A 22,222-nucleotide genomic window follows, 5' to 3' on the forward strand; every position below is an offset into this window, starting at 1 on the left:
AATATTAGCCTAAGGTCAACTAATAGACATGGGTCACCTTGCTGACAAAATAGTCAGCCAAGTTGTGTCCCCTGCAAAGCTCTGTCAAGATAAGAGAGATATGATAACCACACTCTACTGAGTACCATTAACAATGATTCAAGGCTGCCTCGGGAATGGGTTGGGGAACCGAGAAAGGCCATGTTATGAAAACAGACCAGAAAAATGTTAGAGCATGTTTGTGTTCATAGTGAATAAACTCAACCTTGGCACTCATTGAATGTGAGAGAAGAAAAAATGAGTGATATTGTTTTTCTGCTTGTGGAAACTCTGTAAATTCAGATATAGTGTACAAATATTTATTCTTCTTGTCCAACCCTAAAGAATTCTTTCCCACTCTGCTGATAGCATGATAACCACCATTGTGCCTGTTCTGCCATTCCATCACTCCATCAGCTAGAGGAGTTAATTGGATATTCCCCTTTTATATTTGGTAAAGTGGCCTTAGTTTATTAGATAAAACATTTCTAAAGAACAGCATACTTTTCTCCATTTACAAAGCAGACTGTGTGACAACGTTCAATTACAAGAGGGATGAAAAAGTCATCAGTGCAAATGTCCGATTTGTGTGATCTCCCGTCTCCATTCTTTATTATCTCAGTGTTTTGCTTTTTTCCCCCCATACGATTTGTCAGTCACTGGAAGATTTCAGTTACAAGAATGATATAAAGCATAGAACAGCTGTATTACCAAGGTTTTGACAGAAAATATTCTGCTATCTTGCAAATAATAGTACTATCTAATGTTTGTCTTTGCAATATGTTTACTGAGGCTTCCATTTCTTTTGTGCCTTTGCTTCAGAGCCTTGGAGTTCTTCAGTCTGGAATTTCAAATATGAATCTGTGGCAAAATCCAGTGAACGTAATTCTGATAAGACTGCAGTATTGAATGTTCAGTTCTTAAAACATTTTCTTCTTCCTTCTCCTTATGCAACATATATACTGTAATGATGCATCTAGGGATACTGTATCTTTTACCTTAGGCATTTTTTGCTTCATAAAGAATGGGTTGAAAAAATATTTTACAGAAGAAAAAGTAGTCATCCAATATATTGTTATACCTTATACCATATTGATAATTATATACAAGCTTCTAAATTGACCCTTAGAGATAAAAGCTAAAGTCTCTTTGAATCCACTTGATTCCTGGTGACTTCAGGGACCCATCCACGTAGATTCCTCAGCGAGAGTACGGAATTGGTTTACCATTCCTTTCTTCTGGGATTTTTTTTTTATGACTTCCCAGTTTTGCTTACCACTTTGCCAATCTTGTAGAACTTAGCCAGGCCACACCCTGCTCAGTTTCCAAGCCTGACAAGATCAACCAGGCAGTGCCACCTGCTGAGACACTCTTTAAGAGATGCATGGAAGAATGTAATATAAGGTTGAACGTATCCCATTTAAAGAAAAAAAAAACTAAACAAAATCTTGCTTCATGTCAGTCTTCCAATTAAACTGTGACTGCATGAAGAATATAGTAAGTATTGGAATGTTTTTAAGTATAACTTGTAATATTGTCTATTGGTGATAATTGGGAAACACGGACCCTGGGGGTCTGGTGGTGATAGCAGCAGCAATAGTCTTAAACAGTGGTGTAAGGCGGTTAGTGTGCAGTGCTGATGGCAACTAGTTTCTGCTGTTTATTCTGGTTTCTTCTCTTCTTCGGTTGCATTTTGTTTTTTTTCTCTGGATCTCTGCCCTGCCTTCTGGATTCTTGGCCTCTGTTTTCCTGACTGGTTTCTTTGCTTTCTTCTCTCTTTGGTTTTTTTCGTCTGTCCCTTTTTCTCTCTGCAATAAAAAATTACAGTACGTTACAAGATATAAATCATTTACTTAGAGATGATCAGTTTCTCTTATCCTGGCATTCTCAAATCCTGAACTCTTAAATAAAGGAAAACCTCTGACATTGGCCTCTTCAAAGAGCACCATTAAGAAGACCTGGAAATATAGAGAACTCTATATTTATATATATAGAAAATTATTGTCATCATTTTGACAAACTAATTCAAAATATGAATTATAGCCTCTGTCTTTTTATTATAAACAGTGCTTTAAGAGGCATTATGCACAATGTCATCATATATTATTTTTTTGTATAAAAAGCCTTTATATTACTATAGTTAGAGGTCAAGATTGTTCATTATACCATATATTATAATCAGATGAGTAAAACTGCAGCCTTAGCTTTGTTCCATATATTTTAATAATTAGCAATACCTTACAATTATGATAAGGTTTGTAAGTGTCTTTCCTATGGGGAGCAAGCCAGAATTTAAAATCAAACAGTAATAAAACGTTTTTATTTATTGCATTTATGTCATATCTTGCTTCTCTGGAATACCGATCTACATAAATGACAAGGAATCTTCCAGGGGTGAAATTCAGCAGGTTCTAACAGGTTCTGGAGAACCAGTAGCGGAAATTTTTAGTAGTTCGGAGAACTGGCAAATACCACCTCTGGCTGGCCCCAGAGTGGGGTGGGAATGAATATTTTGCAATATCCTTCCCCCAGGAGTGGGTAGGGAATGGAGATTTTGCAATATCCTTCCCCCAGAGTAGGGTGGGAATTGAGATTTTGCAATATCCTTCTCCTACCACGCCCACCAAGCCATGCCCACAGAACCAGTAGGGAAAAAATTTGAATTTCACCCTTGGAATCTTCCCTGATTTGTCCACACAGCACTGAGAAAGAATAACTGAGCCAAAGATATGGAGAGCTCCATGTCTGAATAGGGATTTGAATTTATATCTTGCCAGTTAGTTGTACAATCATAGAGTTGGAAAGGCCATCGTATCTAATCCCTTGCTCAGTGCAGAAATCCAGATTACTCTGGAACTCACACTTGAAGACATTCAGGGAGAAGCCATTATTCCTTTGGGTAATGGATTCCACCATCAAACTGCTCTTACAAAGTTTTTGTTACCTTTCAACCAGAATCTGCCCTTTAATATTAAATTACTATTCATTGTCCTGTCTGGAATAAATCAGAACAAATTTTGACTATTGTCTATGTCTTGTCTATTGTCTATGCACCAGTAGAGGCTAAACCAATTTCATTGTTTACATGACATACAATGACAATAAAGGCTTTGAACTTTGTCAAGAAACTTTCAAAGGGTCTCTGGAATAATTCAGAATAAATCTTAAGTTTCAGATACTTGAAGGATTCTGTTCCCTTCAGTCTTCTCAAGGTTCTTGCAGTCTTCTTCATCATATTAGTTACTAGCTGTAAATCATCCTTATTTGCATTTCAGAAAAACTATGTAGCGGAAACTTATTAAAATCTGGTGGGTAGAAATTGACCCAGCATTTAAATGGAGCCTGACCAATGCAAAATACTGTAACTCTTAATTCCAATTATTTGGAAATTACACTTTTATACTTTATATAATAGAATTAAATTTGTATTTTTTGCTGCCATAATACACTGCTGAATAATATTCAATTTGCAATCAACTATTCTAAAATCTTTTTTTATAAATAATATTACCAAGCCAGGTATCTCTGTCCATAATACGTGCATGCAATTTTTGTCTTCCAAGTGCATAAGTTTCTGTTGCCTATTTCATTCTATTGTTTTTCAACCTGTCTAACCTAACAAGCATCCCTGAAATTTCTTTCTCAAAATCCCATCTAGTTTTGTATCATCTGCAAATAAACATCGATAAAGAAGATAAAGAAGAAGTGATTAAGAAAATATTAAAAAATAGACAATCTATGGCTGAAGCTTGTTGGAACTCAGCCGCAAACAGTGGCTCCAGTTTGATTAGGAATTGTTGAGGATGTTGAGGATGTCTTTTAGTACAACTTTGGGACAACTGTATATCCACATAATTGTTAATGCCATCCAGCTTAGATTACTCTTGGTGGCTAAACAGAATACTATGGAATGTATTGTCAAATCCTGGAAAGGAATGTTAAAGAGATCACCTTGGATTGCTGGCTTTCAAAGTTGATGCCAGTCTTTCAAGTAGGTCAGGTGAAAAAACAAATACCATAAGGCAGTGGTTCAGCCTGTGGTCCATAGACCCTGGGAGGGAAGTAATGCCATCACAGGAAGTCTGCAAAGGCTTAAGAAATGTTATGATTTAAATCTTGAGTTAAGTTTGGGAGGTCCGTGGTCACCACAAAAGGTATTTAAAGGGGACCATGGTGAAAAAAAGGTTGAGAACCACTGACATAAGGATTTCTGGAATTCTACTTTGTTGTTATAGGGCAGTGATGGCGAACCTTTTCAGCACCAAGTGCCAAAAAGGGAGCGCACACAGCACCAAGTGCCGAAAAGGGAGCAGTTCGCGCATGCACATGAAAATGCTGGAAAATGAAAGTCCAGTTCTTCCAGTTTCCGGCACTGATATAAACACAAAGGTTAGCTGATCGCTGCGTGTGCATGCATCCTAGAAACCCGAAAGAGGAACGGGTGCCGTATGCCACTTCGGGCACGCATGCCATAGGTTTGCCAGCACAGTTCTAGGGTATAGAAACAGAATCTTGAAAACCTCTCTTCCAAAGAACATCTCTACCTTCCTTTACATATGCTTTGCTTAGGCCAAGGTATATTCTTACAACCTATTAAGGAAATTATCTAATTAAAATAAATGAAATGAGGTTAAGACTTGACAAACCCAAGGGCAGGACTTAAAACCATTAAGTTTAAACCATTAACCACTCTATACTTGCTCTTAATGAAAATGGTAAATACAACTAACACAATTATAATCTGATACTAAAGTTAAACATATTCTCTTTTTAGTTCCCTAACTATTCCAATGGACTGTGGACACGGAAGAACGAATAAACTAAACTGACTTCAAAATTAGAAGAATAATTTACAATGTGATTAATGCAGTTGGAGAAAATGTGAATGCAGATTTCTTCAAGTGCTCAAAATAAAATAAAATGAACAACTGCTATAATTCTGAACAGCTCTGTAATGCATTGCACTTAGTTATGTGAGCTAAAATTCCACTAAGGGGCACCCTTGTGCTTTTTAAATCCATCTTTTGAAATGCCTTTAAATAAAGATATATTTTTTTAAATGAACATTGTAAATTTCATTTTTTTTTTGCGACATAGTCTGTTCTGATTCTGAGTGCATGAATTCTATGTTCAGTTTCATTTTTATGGTGTTCGTACTCTCTGAGTTCATCTTATTTATCATACAATATAATCATAAAGGGACAGACAACATAAGACACACAATGTAATGTTGTCCTATAGGTTATGCTATATAGCGAAGAATGAGTGAGAATGGTGGAGTGCCATTATATGTTATGATTCTTGAATACAAAAATGAGAAGATGGACAGAATTATGCACTGGACACTACGATTTAATATTGATCCAATATTATGGGCCTTCACAGATAGAGGTTTTTTATAACAGTTCTTTACATCTTCTTAACAGACTAATGTGTTGGAAGGAAAGCATTATGCTTAAAAATAAGCTAATCTTACTTGACAAACTAAATTTTCTGACTTTTTAATTACAGGATTAAGAAGCATAAAATGTTACTTGAAGCTCTCTGATTTTTATTTATTTATTTTTGCTTCTGCTTGGCTTTTCCTGCTTTTATCCTGAAAAAAATGGTTTGTAATTTAGTCTGGACATGGTAGTAATTCAGGTGAAACTGCTAACTTAGGTTACATACCTGGTAAGACTTATGTTGTCCATCTTACCAGGCCATCTACTGTGGCACAAACAAGAAAGAAAACAGGTAACAATTCAAGAAGACATGCAGCTGAAGAACCAGCTTTTCAAAGAAAGTACTGATACAATTCTTGATTACCCCCAGGTCACTTCAAACCACTTACATTACATTAATGCAGAATTATGCATATTTCTAGCATTTTTCTCATTGCCAAGAAGCATGACCAATTTTTTTGGAGACAGGTCAGCTTTCAAATACTCTGAGGCTGAACTTGACAGATCCTGGCCAAAACAAAAATGTAAGGATTCCATCCCTCCCACTACAAGGTACCTGTCCAGACCTTTTAATTTCATTTGTCAACAAACAGCTCCAGCTTCTTATGTTTTAAGTGTACAGAGATTTGTGCTTTTACTGAAGAGCAAATGTCAGATTCCCTGCTTTTAAGAAATGTTATCATGATGGGAACATTTTTATTAGAACAGTCCCATGGGTACAGGAAGTAGAATCTATATTTTCCAAATGATGGGGGGAGGGTTGGATTTTGCAATTCTGAGTATTAATTACATGCGATTATCACAGTAATGATACAAGGGAGATCAAGGTGAGGGGGTACATAGGATTAAGTCAATATCAGCCAGTAACTTTCATGTTCAAGTGGAGTTTGGAAATCAGATTTCCCAGTTTTGTGTCCAGTCATCTCCAAAATGCTTGTTAGAATTCCCATCATCCTAATCTTTAACATAATGTCCCTGCAAGCAAGATTGTCTTTGCATATTTAGCCACCCATTTATAAAACATGATCTTATAACCAAGCTATTGTTTCTATGCGGAATAATAGTACTTATATGGGCCATACTCTTGAAACTTATATTAAACATGATGGAATTTTGAAAAGTTCTAAAATATGATAGTGGGATTTGCTGCTTAAACAATCTTTGCATATATATGACTTGTATATAATAATAAGATAGGGATGATACATGTATATAGTATGACTTAGGATCAGGAATTTTGGTATAAATAGTTGTAACTTCTTTTTGGCCTTCAACAGCTTAGTGCCTCCTACAAGATTCCCTTGAGGTCATAGTTGTTCTTTATGAGACATTAGTTCGGCTGCCGAAGGCATTTGAGTAAACTAGGAATACAAATGTGATGCTGCCTTATGTCAGAATCGCATGTTTAGTCTGCATTTCAAGAAATAATCAGGAAAAGTTATATATGATAAGGTACAGATGCTCCTATCCCACAGATATCTAAATTATTTCAAGTACAATATTATAGTAAGAGAGCAGCCAGATGATTTTTTTTTATTTCACGATTAAATGACTTTTAATTCAGACACTTCTAAATTGTTTTTTTTTAAATTTGCTTAAAAAAAAATCAAAGTAGCTTTATCCCTTCCCAATAAAATACACATATTTCAAATAATTTGTAATGTAATACAGTTTTCTCTTATGCCAATAACACTTTGTTTCCATAATTGTAGGATCTTAAGGAATAGAAGATATAAAGTCTATTACCATCCCCCCAAAGTCTGACGATAATTTTTTTTGGCTACATGAATAATGTGTGCATTGTCTAGCAAACTAACATTAGAAATATGCAAGCTACTGCGACTATAGCATTTTCAAAGTCCCTGACTCCATCTGAGTTGGGAAAATTAAGTCAAACTTTATGTGGGAAAAAAGATAGAAAAGCTATTTCCTCTTTATCGAGAGAAGACTATTTTCTAATATCTAGCATAGGCATACAGAACTAGAAAGCAAAATGTAGCTTCTAAAATCATGGTAAAAGATAAAGCCAATCTATATACAATAAAAATAAAATAAAATGAAAATATTAAAACCAAAACACAATAAAACCAAAAAAATCTATTGCCGTAACTAAACTTAATTCCATCTTTCCCAGCGCTTGGGGAAAAAGCCAGGTCTTGATTGCTTCTTGGAAGATTAAAAGAGTGGGAGCCAGCCAACTTTTTGGGGGGTGGGAGGAGATATTACATAGGGTAGGGGCTACCACAGAAAAGCACGCTTTCTGGATTCCATAACATGGCAACATTTAAGGGAAAGGATTAGGAGCATGCTGATTCTATCTGATCTGGTAGTCAGGCAGATGTCCTTAGGGACAGGCATGCAAATAACCTGATCCCATGCCATATAGGGCTTTAAAGAAAGATAATAATCAGTCCCTTGAATTTCACCCGGAAAGAAACTCGGAGCCATGTGGGTGAGCCTAGAGATACCCTTCACTTTGTGTACTGATGATTCTGTACTAATTAGAACTTTCAGTTGGTCTTCATGGGCAACCCAACATAGACTGCATTACAGTAATCCAACTAGGAAATAACCAAGGCACAAGAGACCATGTACTGTAGCTGAGAACCAGCCACCCTCTTAACAACTTTTCCTAAAAAAGGAAGGCTGGAGAGACCGGACAAATGGTATCGAACACTGTTGGGTTCAAGGATGGCCTCTTGAGAATTGAATGGCCCACTGCTTCTTTCTCGGCAGGTGATACCAATGCCTCCCACACCAAGGCATTCACCAGCGGTTGGTCTCAATTGCATGCCGTCTCCTGAGAGGCCTTGTCCAAGCAGAAGTGCAGAACACAGATGGCCAAGCTCACAGCCATGAGGACTCTGTCCACTTCCTTGGGTTCAACTGACTTACTCTTCAGAGATAACAGGGTTCAGAGACGTTTTTCTTTGAAAATTAACACTGGCTGGTCAGATAAAACAGATGCATGGACATCCAGTCACAATTCTTTGCATCATGGTAAAATGTACTGTACTGATATTTAATGTGTAATAATGTCTACATTTGCACCAGGCCATATACACTGACACATACAAATATGCAATGCTGACCCCTCTCCTTTTTCATGCATGAGCATCACCAAAATAACTTCAGTATGACACAATAATGAAAAATGAATAACACCATTACATTGTAAAAAAAAAACAACACCCACTTTTAAAGAAGCAGCCACATTTTGATTATAAACAAAACAAAAAAGAAGAAAGGCAACAAAAAGATGTGGTATAATGAGCCACGTACCTGGCACTCTTATGGGGCTGACTTGCAGCTGGGGCAAACTCCACAATTTTTATGTTGTAAAGAGGAGCACTTTGACAGCAGTGTTTACAATGTCCCTGTTCGGGGCCTTCCCCCGGTTGTGCTGTGGAAGCCTGTAGGTTTTATACTGTGAACAGCTTTGAACAGGCATTTCAAAATTTTTTGTTACTGCCGCTTTGCCACAAATGCTAAAGGAGTTTTGCTGAGGACAAATGCTACCATGAAAAAGGAAAATCACATTGGTTATAATGGATGAAAAGCCAGCTAATCAGTCTGGCAGTACAGTGCTCAATTACAAGCACTGAGAAAATGGAATGGCACCACTTATTGTTAAAAATATATGGATATTAAGCTTTTGCTATGATTAGTTGAATATTACTTATTCCAGTTACAGTGTTATTATGATATACGCATGATGGTGAACCTATGGCACGCGTAGCCATATCGGTGGGCACGCGAGCTCAGGTGGGACCAGAAGTTGGCAAACGGGCCATTTCCGGCCTCCGGAGGGCCTCCGAGGGGGTGGGAAAGGCCATTTTTGCCCTCCCTAGACTCCTAGAAAGGCTCTGGTGGCTGGGGAGAACAAAAAATGGGCCTACCTTGCCATCATGTGCCAGGAATGGTGGGAGCGTGGGGGGTCGCGCACGCATGAACGGGAGCAGGGCACCCCTCCCCGCTCCTGGCACGGGATGGCAAAAAGGTTAGCCATCACTGCGATACTATGATATAATGTTAATTCCAGTGATACCCTGTGCACTGAAGTGATGGTAGAGAGTTTAAACTTTAGGATAACATGTCCTGTTCTAGCCTAAAAAGCAAAATTGCTAGAAATAAAGTCAGCATAATCATTACAAGAAAATGATGGGTAGAAATCATGCAAAGAAAAGCCACTGTAGCCATTTCATGGGAATCTATAGTAATACATCCTGCTTGGATTTAGCTATTCAACTTTGTCTTACAATATATACCACAAATAAAATTCTACTGTCCTATATCTTGCTTTTCTTTCTTCCTAAAACTGTGAGTGCTATTAGGCATGCAGGAAACCATAAACAGCTACATTACACATTTCATAGTGTATTGGGTTCCAAATAATTCTGTCCTCAAAGCCTATTATGGATTGGCATACTAATGATTTGTCCAGAGATTCAAAACACAAATGTATTTCTTCACATAGCCTACAATATTTGTGTCTCTGTGATACCTCACTAATGAATGCAATGTGCTTTGGATATACCAATCCTTTTTAGAATTTTTTGGTGTGATCACTTTCTTTTCCATTTTGTATTAGAGTACTGATCTTGAAATAAAATATATAGGCTTTTTAAGATCAAAGGTGATCTAGTCTAATTTATATTTAAAACATTACCCCACCCCGCCCCACCCAAATTTCTGATTTCTCCATTTAATTATCAAGAATCACTTCCTTGGTCTATTTGGCACTGCTAATATATACAATAAAAGTACCATATGTTTAATATCATAACAATAAACAGAAACAGAACCATTCACATCAATAAAGTCCAAGAATCAAAGTTGCAGTTAGAAAATAAAACAGGATCGTATACCATTAAATGTTTGATAGAACAGATTAGAACTGTCCATCTAAAATTTGTAAAGGGGAGATAATTTAATTTAATTTAAAGGAGAGCCAAGTTAAGCATGATAGAATGGAGCAGTGTTTCATAGTTATTCTAGATTCAAACTGTCTCCAATGAGAAGGCGCAGCTTCAACTCTTCATCTCAACTCATCTCATTTCATGATCTTTTAGCCTAATCTATCTCACAGAATTTGTGCAAAACATGTGTGAGAAACTGAATTTTTAAAACAGATAACATAATAAATCAATAACAATATTTATGAAAATTCATAAATGTTCTGCCCAATATTTGGATCTAGACAACCTCTGGATGGCAGCAGATACACAATACGCTAAATCTTTGTTTCTATCTAGCATCTTGGATTTTTGCAGCCCAGATCTGGTAACCCTAATTACCGGTATATGATGAAATTATAATAAATTGTAGGTGAGCCATTATCAATATTTCAATGTTCTAGGATTTGGACCACTCACTAGTATTTATTAATTTATGCACATTTCTAATCAACTATTCATTTTATTAATTAACTTGTAATTGGATGAGTGGAGAGCAGCAACTGTATGTATTATATGAGAACACCAAAAAAAGAAACAAGAAAGTCTATCAGTTAAGTTTCCAAGAGATTGAATTTAACCCCATTTAACCTATAGTAACATGCCTAATTAGATTATCTAATTCCAGTGTAAGTAGTGGGATTGTTCCATTTGATGGAGCTAATTTTCAAGAGTTGACCAATGCTTCTTTGGCAGCTGTGTTCAGATTTCTGATGCCATCTGAAGAAAGGGGATGGGATCTCAATATTCTCAAAAAAAAGTACTTTGTTGGTTTACACTAGTTACTGTGCACTGCCAGAATCACCAGTGATGCAATTTGACTGGTTTAATGACTGAGTGGGTTAAGTATTTTATGGGAATAGGGCCAGATACAATAAATACTTGTACTTAAAACACTAATATATGATACGATTCTTCTACATTTATAAGTGCAGTTTGGTTACTAGTATTGTAATAATATATTACCTTAACAACTGCTGTGGTGTAACTATTTCTCAATCAGTCTCCAGTCTCAATTTGCCTTGAATAAATGTTTTATTGGATGCAACTGAATGTGCTATTGTTAGTTGCTATAGGGATACACACAAATAGTCCAAATAGCATGGGTTATGGAGAAACATATTTTTTCAATTTCAAACATGTCTGAAACACATGTCAGTTAATATCTACTAAAACACTGTTCTTTCTATATATTTTGAAATGTATTTTCATGCACCACTTAAAGCTGAATCCCTCTCTGTGAGCTGCAAAGTTGGAATTCAAGTATAGATAAGACTGGCTGATTTTTCTTCTGATTTAAATTTGCTGTTTTGTAAAATTGGGTTGTATGTAAATCAGGGGTGAAAATGCTTCCGGTTTGGACCGGATCGCCCGATCTGGTAGTGATGGCGGTGGGTGGTTCAGAGAACCGGTAGCAAAAATCCCTGTGCCCCCCTCCCCATGCCCAGCTGAGCCGCACAATCATCAGAGGCTGTTTTTTTTACTTTTAAAAGCATTTTTTCTACAACTTCTTCAGCTGAAAAAATGCTTTTAAAAGTAAAAAAAAAAGCCTCTGATGATCGCACGGCTCAGCTGGGATCATTAGAGGCTTTTAAAAGCATTTTTTTCTACAACCTCTTCGGCCGAAGAGGTTGTAGAAAAAAAATGCCTTTAAAAGCCTCTGGCGATCCCAGCTGAGTTGCCTGATCATCAGAGGCTTCTAAAAGCATTTTTTTTCCTGCAACCTCTTCGGTAGAAGAGGTTGTAGGAAAAATGCTTTTAAAAAATGCTTAAAAAAAAAAAAAGTTGGCAACGCCCACCCAGTCACATTACCCCCCACCAAGCCACGCCCACAGAATCTGTAGTAGAAAATTTTAGATTTCACCTCGATGTAAATACTTTAATCCTTTGTTACTTTCCAGTTTTAATGCCAAATTCAGCATTTGCTGGTTTTTTCACCATTGCACCATTGTCCCATCGTTTTACGTTTAATTTTAATATTTTGTTGTAGGAACCAATCAAAGACCAGAGGTTTTGACTTCTGAGCTTTTGGACTTGTGCTACAGCCTATTCTCAGCAAACCTCTCTCTGGCAGTGTGTGTGCTTTGGCCTATTCTGTATGTAGTATTTATATGGTGCCTGTAGTGTGTCGCTTTTTAAATATAGATTGGGGTGCTGATTGTCGGTTATTAAGTCATTGACAGTTGTTTCCTTGTGCTGCCAAGTCCTCACCTCCTAAGTACTTTATATGCCGAGGGTAAATCAGGACCTCTATTAATTGACAAGGGCTCTGTTTCTCCGGCTTCAATCACGTCCCTGGATATTTTTGTGCCTGCTTGTCCAACAATCTTAACTGCAAATTTGAATGTATGTCCTTGTTTATTGCAGTGTGAGGCTACCAATGAGTTTGGGTCTCCTCATCTGACCATTCACTTGTGTTCTTGCAATCTGATAGTTAGCTTCCTCCCCATCTGTCCTACATAGTCACAAGAGCAATCCATGCAAGGGATCCGGTAGATTACATTGGAAGTATCTCCCACCTCCAAGGCACCATATACACAGAATAGCCCAAAGCACACACTCTACCAGAGAGACGTTCAAAGACAAAACCTCTAGATTGGATCCTGCAACATTATCCTGGAACACGTATATTTGCCTTTAATATTTTGTGTCCAATATACAGGAATAGAGGTTGTATATTAATGCTGTAAATATATGAGACCTATGAAATCTTTTTTTTTAACAAGGAATCTATAACAACTTTACCACTATATAATACAAGATGAAGATTTGTTCTCTATTAATTCAGCCTTAGAGATCATACAAAGGAAAGACTAAATTATAATTTATTGTATCCTAGTAGTTTAACTCTGTTTGAGTTAACTGTTAGTAATGTCATGACAATTTGATAAATATGGTTTATATAAGGTAGGAGTATAGGCTAGATGATATAACAGACTTTTGGATCTGATGTGAATAGTTTTTCCTATGCCTTCACTGACTTGGACATTTTCTAAGCCACTTCCTAATAAATAGAACTGACTGTATTTTGCCAGTCTTCCTCTATAAAAACTGTACTGAAGGTGATACTTGAAATAAGCTGTAGGAAGAAAGATGCTAATAACTCAATACCACTTTGAAAGAGTCCCATGAAGTCCTGGCTAATAATAGAGTAATAAATAAACTTTCCTGAGCTTGGTGATTAACAATGTCTTAACTGTGTTTCTATGCATGGAAGTATTTCATGGAAACATAATTAAGCCATATTAAATTGTGCCGTCATTATATTTAAAAAGTCTATACTTTGGCTGAGCTTAATAGAGGTGCTTATATATTATTTGTTTTTCTTTTCCTCCCTGCCCTTCCTTTCTCTTCCACTTACAGCATTTCCAATACTCCAATACTAAAATGCTCACCAAAGATATTTCCATTCATCTAATCATGTTCCCTTCCTCAGCACTATGTGGCAGCATACTCTAATACAGGGGTCCCCAACCTTTCGGACCTCAAGGACCACTAAATTCATAATTTTAAATCCCATGGACCACTAATATGATCTGCCTAATGACCGGCTGGGCAGGGTGGCTAGGTGGTCATGTGATTAGATTTTAGTGCAATATAAAAAAATGCAAATAATTTTTCTGTGGACCACCAAAATTTTCTCGGGGACCATCAGTGGTCCACAGACCACCAGTTGGTGACCACTGCTCTAATGCATTATGGGAACATACGAAGAAAGCTAAGTTGTTTGCATCTGTTTCTGTAGCTTGGTGCACTATCTTCTTAGAAAAGATGCCAGGTGAAGATAATGTCTGATAGAGCTGGTAGATTATTGGAAGAAATGTGATGTATAAATATACATTTTCTACTAGTAGGGAATATGTAACTTTTGGATGCTTTATTTTGACTCATTTGATTAAAATCCATACAACCTGGTCAATGTAACTCTAAACCCAGGATATTTTTGGCATCATTAACATACTGTTGTTATAATCATATAGCAGATATTTAACTGATTTCTTTCTCCAACTTTTTTAGAATAATTCAAAGTTGATACAATGTTGTAATTTTTATGATTTTGCTTTAAACATTTTGTATATTATCTGTATTATATGATTGTGTTTTACAATATTGTTTACAGTACTACAAAAAAAAGAGTGTTCCTAATAGAAATTATTATTCTATAGTTGTTAGACTTTGGTTTGTCTTTTCCAGAACTCTTCCTAGAAAGCTCTTCTATTGTGCTGCCACACTTCCTAGCCATTCTGTTGCTTACTTACTTACTTATTTCCTTAAAGAACCAATGAATGCAATAAGGTAGTACAGGAACTGCCTTTTTACTTACTCTGAGAAGGATATATGCAATTTCCCTTTTCTTGGAATAGATAGAAGAGGGATCAGTGGAAGGATGTGGAACAGCATTGGGTACCAAGCGTATCATCCACATCTTTCCCAAAAGTGAATCTTGATGATGGCTCTGACAGGCACTCTATCACATATAATGAAGGTACAAGAAGAGGAACCTTCAAAAAGTTCCAAATACAATTTTGCAAACTATAAAGCTATAACAAACACAGTAAACAACAGCCTAATCAAGGAACCACCAAGATCACTCTCACCGAGACTGAAAGGGCAAGCTACTAGTCTATAAAATGAAAGCAATCCCCACTCCTTTCTGGTATTGATGGTGTTACCTAGGTTTGGTAATGAAATGTCTGCAAGCAAACAACCAAACTAAGAGAGGACCCCCACAAAGGCGGAGCAATACCCACACTTTGGAGTCTCAAGGCAGTACATTGAAGAATAAGACATCCCCTGATAATAAGCCCAATCGAGGTTTTGAGCGCATGGCAATAAGGCCAAGCACTTATTTCAGGGTTCAAAAAAATATAAGACAAGGTCTTATTTTCGGGGAAACACAGTAGGAGGATAGAATTGACACTCTGTATCACAAAAACTAAGCAATATTTAAGGACACAATATTTAAAGACACAGAATTGTCTGTATTTTCTATTTAGTAGATAATGGGAATTTAGAAAGCAGAGGAATTTAGAGAGAGGGAAGATCAACTTCAAACAAATGTCCCTATGGACCTGGCAATGTAACAAAGTATGAATTGTAGATTCCACTACTCCTGCATCATAGGGGCACCATCAATTTACCAAGAGGATCTTTTACTTCTGCTGAAGCAGATCAGATACAAAACCAAAAATTATGTGCCCCAGATGTAAAGACCTCCCCAAGTTGAGCTTAACTCTGGCAATTACATAAAAATATCCATTTTCTTGGTAGCAATGTACAAATGTTTTCAAGGATGTTTTTTCATATCTCCATCTATCCTACAGCCCTGGGATGTCCTAGCAATTTCCCATTCAAATGCTAATAAAGTCCTTAGGATACTTAGCTCTTTTTTGAATTCAACCAAAGTCAGAGAGGAAGATACTTAATGACATTATTTTGTGTCTAATTTACATTTCACATGTAGACTGTGAATAGTTAGACTGTCCTAAAACATTCAACCAGTTCTTCATTATTAAAAGTTGCTAAAATAACTTTATTAAACCATATCACTCATGAACTTCTAAAAAGGAAGGTGGGTAAAATCCTACTTTACAAAATGTAATGAAAGATTAAATACTGATGCTACCCTGTTACACTAGTGTAAGACATCAAATTAACCCCTTTTCTTGTTCCTGTTTTTCACTGACATCTTTTCACACCAGTATGCATGAGGAAATTCTAAGTTTGCAAAGTTCAATTTTCTCAATGACATTGAGAATCATCACGAAAAAGCTATTTGTATTAAGCATTCTCATGATCAGAGTCTGACAACCAATCAGAATACATTTCTTTCAAAGGAAAAGGAAGCAAAGCCCAAGAGAGGGTATAAATCTCTCTCTTTCACCCATGTGCTCAATTGCCCAGGATCTCAAACCATGTGGTCCTGTCCACCATTAAACCATCTTTCCAATCAACCTCCATGTTTCCAGTGTCTTTCTTCCCACTTGGTACTGAACCCAGATGGACATTTCTTCCAACAATATTAAAAACTTCAAGAGAAATGTTAGTGGAATTGTGATAGATTAAGTAGTTAAAAGATAGACCTGAGTTTCTGTCAGTGTACAATCATCTCTCCAATAGCCAATATACTCTGGCACACTTCAAAGAAGCCCAAGAAGAAAGACATTAAGCAGAACTCTCTGTTTCGAACTCCTCTCCAGAGCAGAGTGCCTACAGAGTAATGGACAAATATCTACTTTGTGGCAATAACAAAAAAAATCAATAATATCAAAGAAATGTGAAAGAAATTCTCAAGCTGAGAAAAAGGGAATGAAACAGGAAGCATTTTCAAAGGAGAAGAAAACTGAAGGATCAGTTTTGTTATAGAAATAGTGTAAATTTATTATTACAATCATGGATGATTACTGGGTAAGAAAGTTGCATTAGACAAGAAGGATGAATATTCTGACTCAGTTGTATTAAGACAGATTAGCAGCCTGACACAGTTAATGCAAAAAGCAGTTGGGGAGAAACAGTTTTTGTCTAATCAACTCTTCCATCTATGCCAGGAGTATCAAACTCGATTTCATTGAGGGCCGCATCAGAGTTGTGTTAGATGTTGGGAGACCGTGGGGCGTGGCCGTGGGGGTAGGGGGACATGGCCAGCTCAACATCACTCATCAAGGCTTCATTTTTGGCCGTGACAGGCTCCTGCAGCCCTTTGCCAGCAAAAATGGATTTCGGGGAGACTGTGCATGGCCCACCCAGGCTCTGTTTTGGCAGAGGACTGCAGGAGGCCGTTGCGGCAGAAAACGGAACCCGGGCAGGTACAGGCACTCGGACCGGTCCTTCGCTGTTTCCAGGGCAGGCCAGCGGGCCAGATCTATGCACCCCGTGGGCCGGATCCAGCTCTCAGGCCTTGAGTTGACACCCCTGATCTATGCAATTCCATAAATGCTGGAGTTTCTTCAGGGTTGCTATTTATGTTTTATAAACTTAAAATTCATTGCATCCATGCAAGTAATATCACATAAGGCAGGTTGCCTCATCCTGAGGCATTTCTATAAATGGATATTTAATTTGATCCTAAGTGACCACTGGAATAATGGATTTTATTTTATCTATTACATTTCCTGTGCTATTTATTCATTCATTTGCTTTTTATGAGTTTAAAAATGTATTTTAAACACTGATGTAATTATTCCCAGAAACCTAGGTTATTGAGGAGATTAAAATTACAGTTAATAATATGTAATGTGTACGGATGTCCAGAACAATAGCATAATTTTCCTTTCTTTTTGTTCCCCTTCTGGTTGCATTTTAGTCATGCTGGTAATGCCAATTCAGCTAAATGCCTTTATGTTGGGAACTCACAACCTCACTACTTCAAAGTGGTTCATATGACGCAGAAATATGCTACCTTCCTTGCAAGAGAAAGGAAAAAACATGCTGTAAGTTTTTTTTTGTTGGCAGAAAAAAAAACCCAATTAAAACCCCAATACTTAATGAATCATTTATAGTAGTAGAATTACAGTTGCAGATCCAAGTTATGATGACCCAGCAGTGTAGGTAAAAATGTCAACACTGAGATACAATAATTACTTTCATTTTAATTCTGAATCCTCTCTACAGCCTGAGGAATAACTATAAAGAAAGAGGATTAACTGTAACCATACTGCTGTCATTCACAGCAGGGATGGGTTCTACTTACCTTTACTACTGGGTTTGTAACGGGAGCACATCATCAATTATGATGTCCGGATGGGTGGGCGGAGCCTCCCGCCACTTTTACTACCGGTTCTATAGAACCGGACAGAACCCACCACTGATTCACAGGCTGTTGCTAGAAAATCGTGCAGGAATGATATGCTTCAGCTGCAGAATCCTTAAGATATTTTACTTACTTACTTACTTACTTACTTACTTACTTACTTACTTACTTACTTACTTACTTATTTCAGTGTGTCAAAGCTTTTTGACACAAATATATTTATTTTCTGGGAGTGAAATATTTTATCTTCCTGTTTATAAATATAAATATATCTGAAAGGGTTAACAGCCTTATTCTCGATTGCAAAGTACAATATTGGCATTATCCCAAAGCTATGAAAGATGCATTAGAGTTCAGGGCAAAATAAACTCTTTACTTTCCCACTTGTAGTATTCCCACTGTAGCACTATATGCCATGTCAGATGCATGGCATATAGGTCTTTGTTTATAGGCTGAATCAGCAGTGAACATGGGATCAGAGTGATAGGGTCAGAGTCTACACGCATCATGATGTAACCTGCTCCCTAAAGGGTGGAGCTTACAGTGAGATTTGGAAGGGACAAAAATTGCAAAGACTGCAGAAACGACTGGGATGAGTTCATATGTTCCTCTAGTTAACTTTTATTTAGTCACTATTTGAGGAACCCTATTTGAGGAATCCAGAATTAAAGGATGAGCCTGTTTTGGGACTTGTTTGGCTAATTCCTATTTCATTTTTAATATTTTTTTCATGTGTTTTTTTTTTCTCTTGCTCTTCTGATTAAGTGGACATGGCATAAATCCAACCAGAAACAAGCCAAGAATCTGCAAAGAAGCTATGCAACCTTATTTGTACATCACACTAACTTGCTGCTGCAATCACTATAATACAACAAGAACTGGCTAACCGCAGCAGATTATTTCAAGCCAAAATCCGGTACTATGATCATGATTTAACACAAAGGTGACAATGCAACTAATAGCTTATTAACAAATAAGCGTGAAACAATAAAAGTTAAGTACAGTGAGCAAACTACTTTTTAAGACTTCCAGCTTTTTCTTCTTTTAATGGACCTCACAATGTATCTTCAGATCTTAATTACTACTAGAAAACTTTATGATTATAAATAGAGGAAAATGAACAGATTTACCCATTTGTTGTTTCTGAAGAAACGCTAAATGAGTAGCTTATTTTTCTTCGTGTTACATTTTAATGATGTCTACATCTGGGTGGTGTCTTGAGTAGATGTAAATAAAATCATCTCATATATTAATAATTTAAGTCTGTTTATATTATATCACATTGTCATTATGTAGAAACACAGTTATAGTATCATTAATGAATGGTTGGGCTATTGGAATTTAATTCAAGAGTGTTTTAGAAAGCAGTGGTGAAATGTAAAATTTGTTACTACCAGTTCTGTGGGTGTGGCTTGGTGGTGGTGTGGGTAATGTGACTGGGTGGGCGTGGCCAACTTTTTTTTTTTTTTTACTTTTAAAAGCCTTTTTTCGGCCAAAGAGGTTGTAGAAAAAAGGCTTTTAAAAGTAAAAAAAAAAAAAAAGCCTCTGATGATCAGGCAACTCAGCTGGGATCATCAGTGCCTTTTAAAAGCATTTTAAAAGGTTGTAAAAAGGTTGTTAAAATGCTTTTAAAAGGCTCTGATGATCCCAGCTGAGTTGCCTGATCATCAGAGGCTTTTTTTTTTTTACGTTTAGAAGCATTTTTTCTACAACCTCTTCGGCCAAAGAGATTGTAGAAAAAATGCTTTTAAATGTAAAAAAAAGCTTCTGATGATTGGGCAGCTCAGCTGGGCATGGGGGGGGGAAGGATTTTTGCTACCGGTTCTCCGAACCACCTGCCTCCATTGCTACCGGATTGGGCAATCTGGTCTGAACCGGGAGCATTTCACCCCTGCTAGAAAGGCCTCAAAGGACATTCTCCCTTGAGGGTGGAGACAGCAGCCAGACGTGGGTTGTGCTCATTGGTCAGAGGATGGACTGAGCCTGGAATTCTTTTAAAATCTGCCCCCTGTTGCTAGGGCTCACAGCTTTTTGCTCAGTCATCAGACTGGACAGTTGTGTGGATTGGAGCTCTAGTAGTTTTGTGTATTAGAGCTAATTTCTTTCTGCTGGATTATTTGGTTGACATTGGACTGTTTGACAATTCTATTCTAATCTGATTTGGAACCTTACCTAGCAGGGGATTCTTTGAATCCCTGTAGTTTATTCTTCTTACCTCCATTCCTCCTCTTTGTCATCATTATTAGAAGGTCAGTGGTTTAACCTGGTCGGTGGAGTTTAGCGCTTCCGTGGGGAGGGTGGTCCGACAGGCTATCACCTTCTGGTGTAGCCATTCGCCTCAGGCCGTTCAGTGGAGTCTACACTCCCTTTTTCGGCGGGCTGGCAGCCATTTTGTCCCTCGTTTGCTTAGCTGTTGTTTGCTGCCTTTAATTTGGGCCTTGCGCTCTCTGAGCTTAGCCGCTTGTCGGCTGCATAATTCTCCCCGGCTCTCACTCACCTCGATAGTGCCGGAGGCCTTGTTAACGGCTTTGATAGCCTCTGCCTCTAATCAGGCTCCTCGCTTCTTAGTAAGCCATCCAGAGAGGCGTGATTGCCTTGAGCAAGTGGAGCATCGTGCTCCCCACCTTCTGCCTGCTTTGCCTACCCCTTTATTCAGCGCCCGGCGTTAATTGCTTTCAGCTGACTAGCGCTTTCGCCGGCGCTTCGGAGGAGCGTGCTGCCTGTGAGCGCTCGCCTTTCTAGGCAGATATCTGAGGTTTCGGGCTAATTAGGCTCAGCTATGCAGCGCTGCAGCCCCCAACATAAGACAGCTCTTGGCGCTTCTGCCTGACTTCACGCCCGCGCCATTTTGTGGCGCCCTAAAAGCCCTAGCCTCTCTGCTGTGAATCTCCGGTCCTTCTGACTGTGCCTCACTCTTTCTAACAGCAGTACTAATCTGAGGCTAATTGGGGGTTCTTAGGCTGCTGGGTCCTTCTTAATTTCATTAATTGTACGAAATTTGTGGCTATTCAGATTTCCTCCCTGTCACCATATTATACTGGTCATCAAGGCTTATCATGCCTAAATCAATAACTAAATCAAAACATGGCCGAAAGGCCACAGTTCAAGCACAGTCAGTGGCCTCAAGCAGGGAGGAGCAGGCCCAGGAGCATAATGAGGACCCTCTACTGAGCTCTTCACGCGCAGGCGCAAAGCGTTCTGCCAAGACCCCCACCTCAGAGATAGGTCACGATAAGTCTGGCAGGAACCAAGGTAGGGCAGCTCCTAACCTTGACCTGGCTCATCCCAAGAGACTCAGGGCTAACTCTAATGTCCCTAGACACGCAGCTTCTGTGTCTTCTGATCAGGTGTCTCTTCATGATTATCAGTTGTCAGCTGAATCAGCTGATGTATGGGGTTCCTCTTCTGCCATGGGTAAGGTTTCTACTGTGGAGTCTAACGCTCCCGTCCCTTCGGGACTCCAACCTTCCCCCCTTTCTGTTCCGGCCCGAACCTCTACTGAGGTCGGTCCGGCTCCTGACCAAACTCAGGTTAGTTGGCGACCTGACGATATTCAGTGCATGATCGCTGTGGCGGTGCAGCAATCCTTGGCAGAGCGTGGTTTTCCTGCCAAGACACCAACTCCCCTCCAGCCTGCTCCTTCTGTATCTGAGGAGCCTATGGAAGATTTTAATATGGAAGATGCAATTTCTCTGGTGGGTTCAGATTCCCCAGCAATTTCCTGTGTCAGCGATCATTTCATCCAGACTGACGCTGAAGCTCCGGAACCGGAGTTATCTGAGGATGAGGGGTTGCCCGCTGAGCAACCCGCCTTTACTGGCCTGTTTCCCCAGGCCCTTTTTAAGTCGCTATTATTTAAGGCGGTAAATGCAGCCCAGCTGGGTCCATCTCCCACTCCAGAACCTGCAACTACAGCAGGCTCCTTAAACCCGTTGTTTGCGGAACAACCTAAATCGATAACAGCAATCCCAACGCCCCCTCTCTTTTTAGAGGTCATACACAAGCAATGGTCTGCACCATCTTCGGTACCGGTACCGTCCTCTACGGACAAAAAG

General features: G+C 38.3%; 1 protein-coding gene across 1 annotated transcript in view; it reads right to left on the reverse strand.

Annotated features, from left to right (window-relative positions):
* Nucleotides 1-378: 378 nt before the first annotated feature.
* The window catches only part of RSPO3 (R-spondin 3), a 66,884-nt gene continuing 45,040 nt past the window's right edge, over nt 379-22,222 (reverse strand). Inside the window, exon 5 of the mRNA XM_070952741.1 lies at nt 379-1,826. Within this exon, the coding sequence (XP_070808842.1) occupies nt 1,642-1,826 (185 nt within the window). The 3' untranslated portion in view covers nt 379-1,641. The remainder of the gene's footprint in view (nt 1,827-22,222) is intronic.

This window comes from Pituophis catenifer, unplaced genomic scaffold (genome assembly GCF_029215685.1).
Source record: "Pituophis catenifer annectens isolate HBS135680 unplaced genomic scaffold, rPitCat1.0.hap2 SCAF_1, whole genome shotgun sequence".
Classification (NCBI taxonomy): domain Eukaryota; kingdom Metazoa; phylum Chordata; class Lepidosauria; order Squamata; family Colubridae; genus Pituophis; species Pituophis catenifer.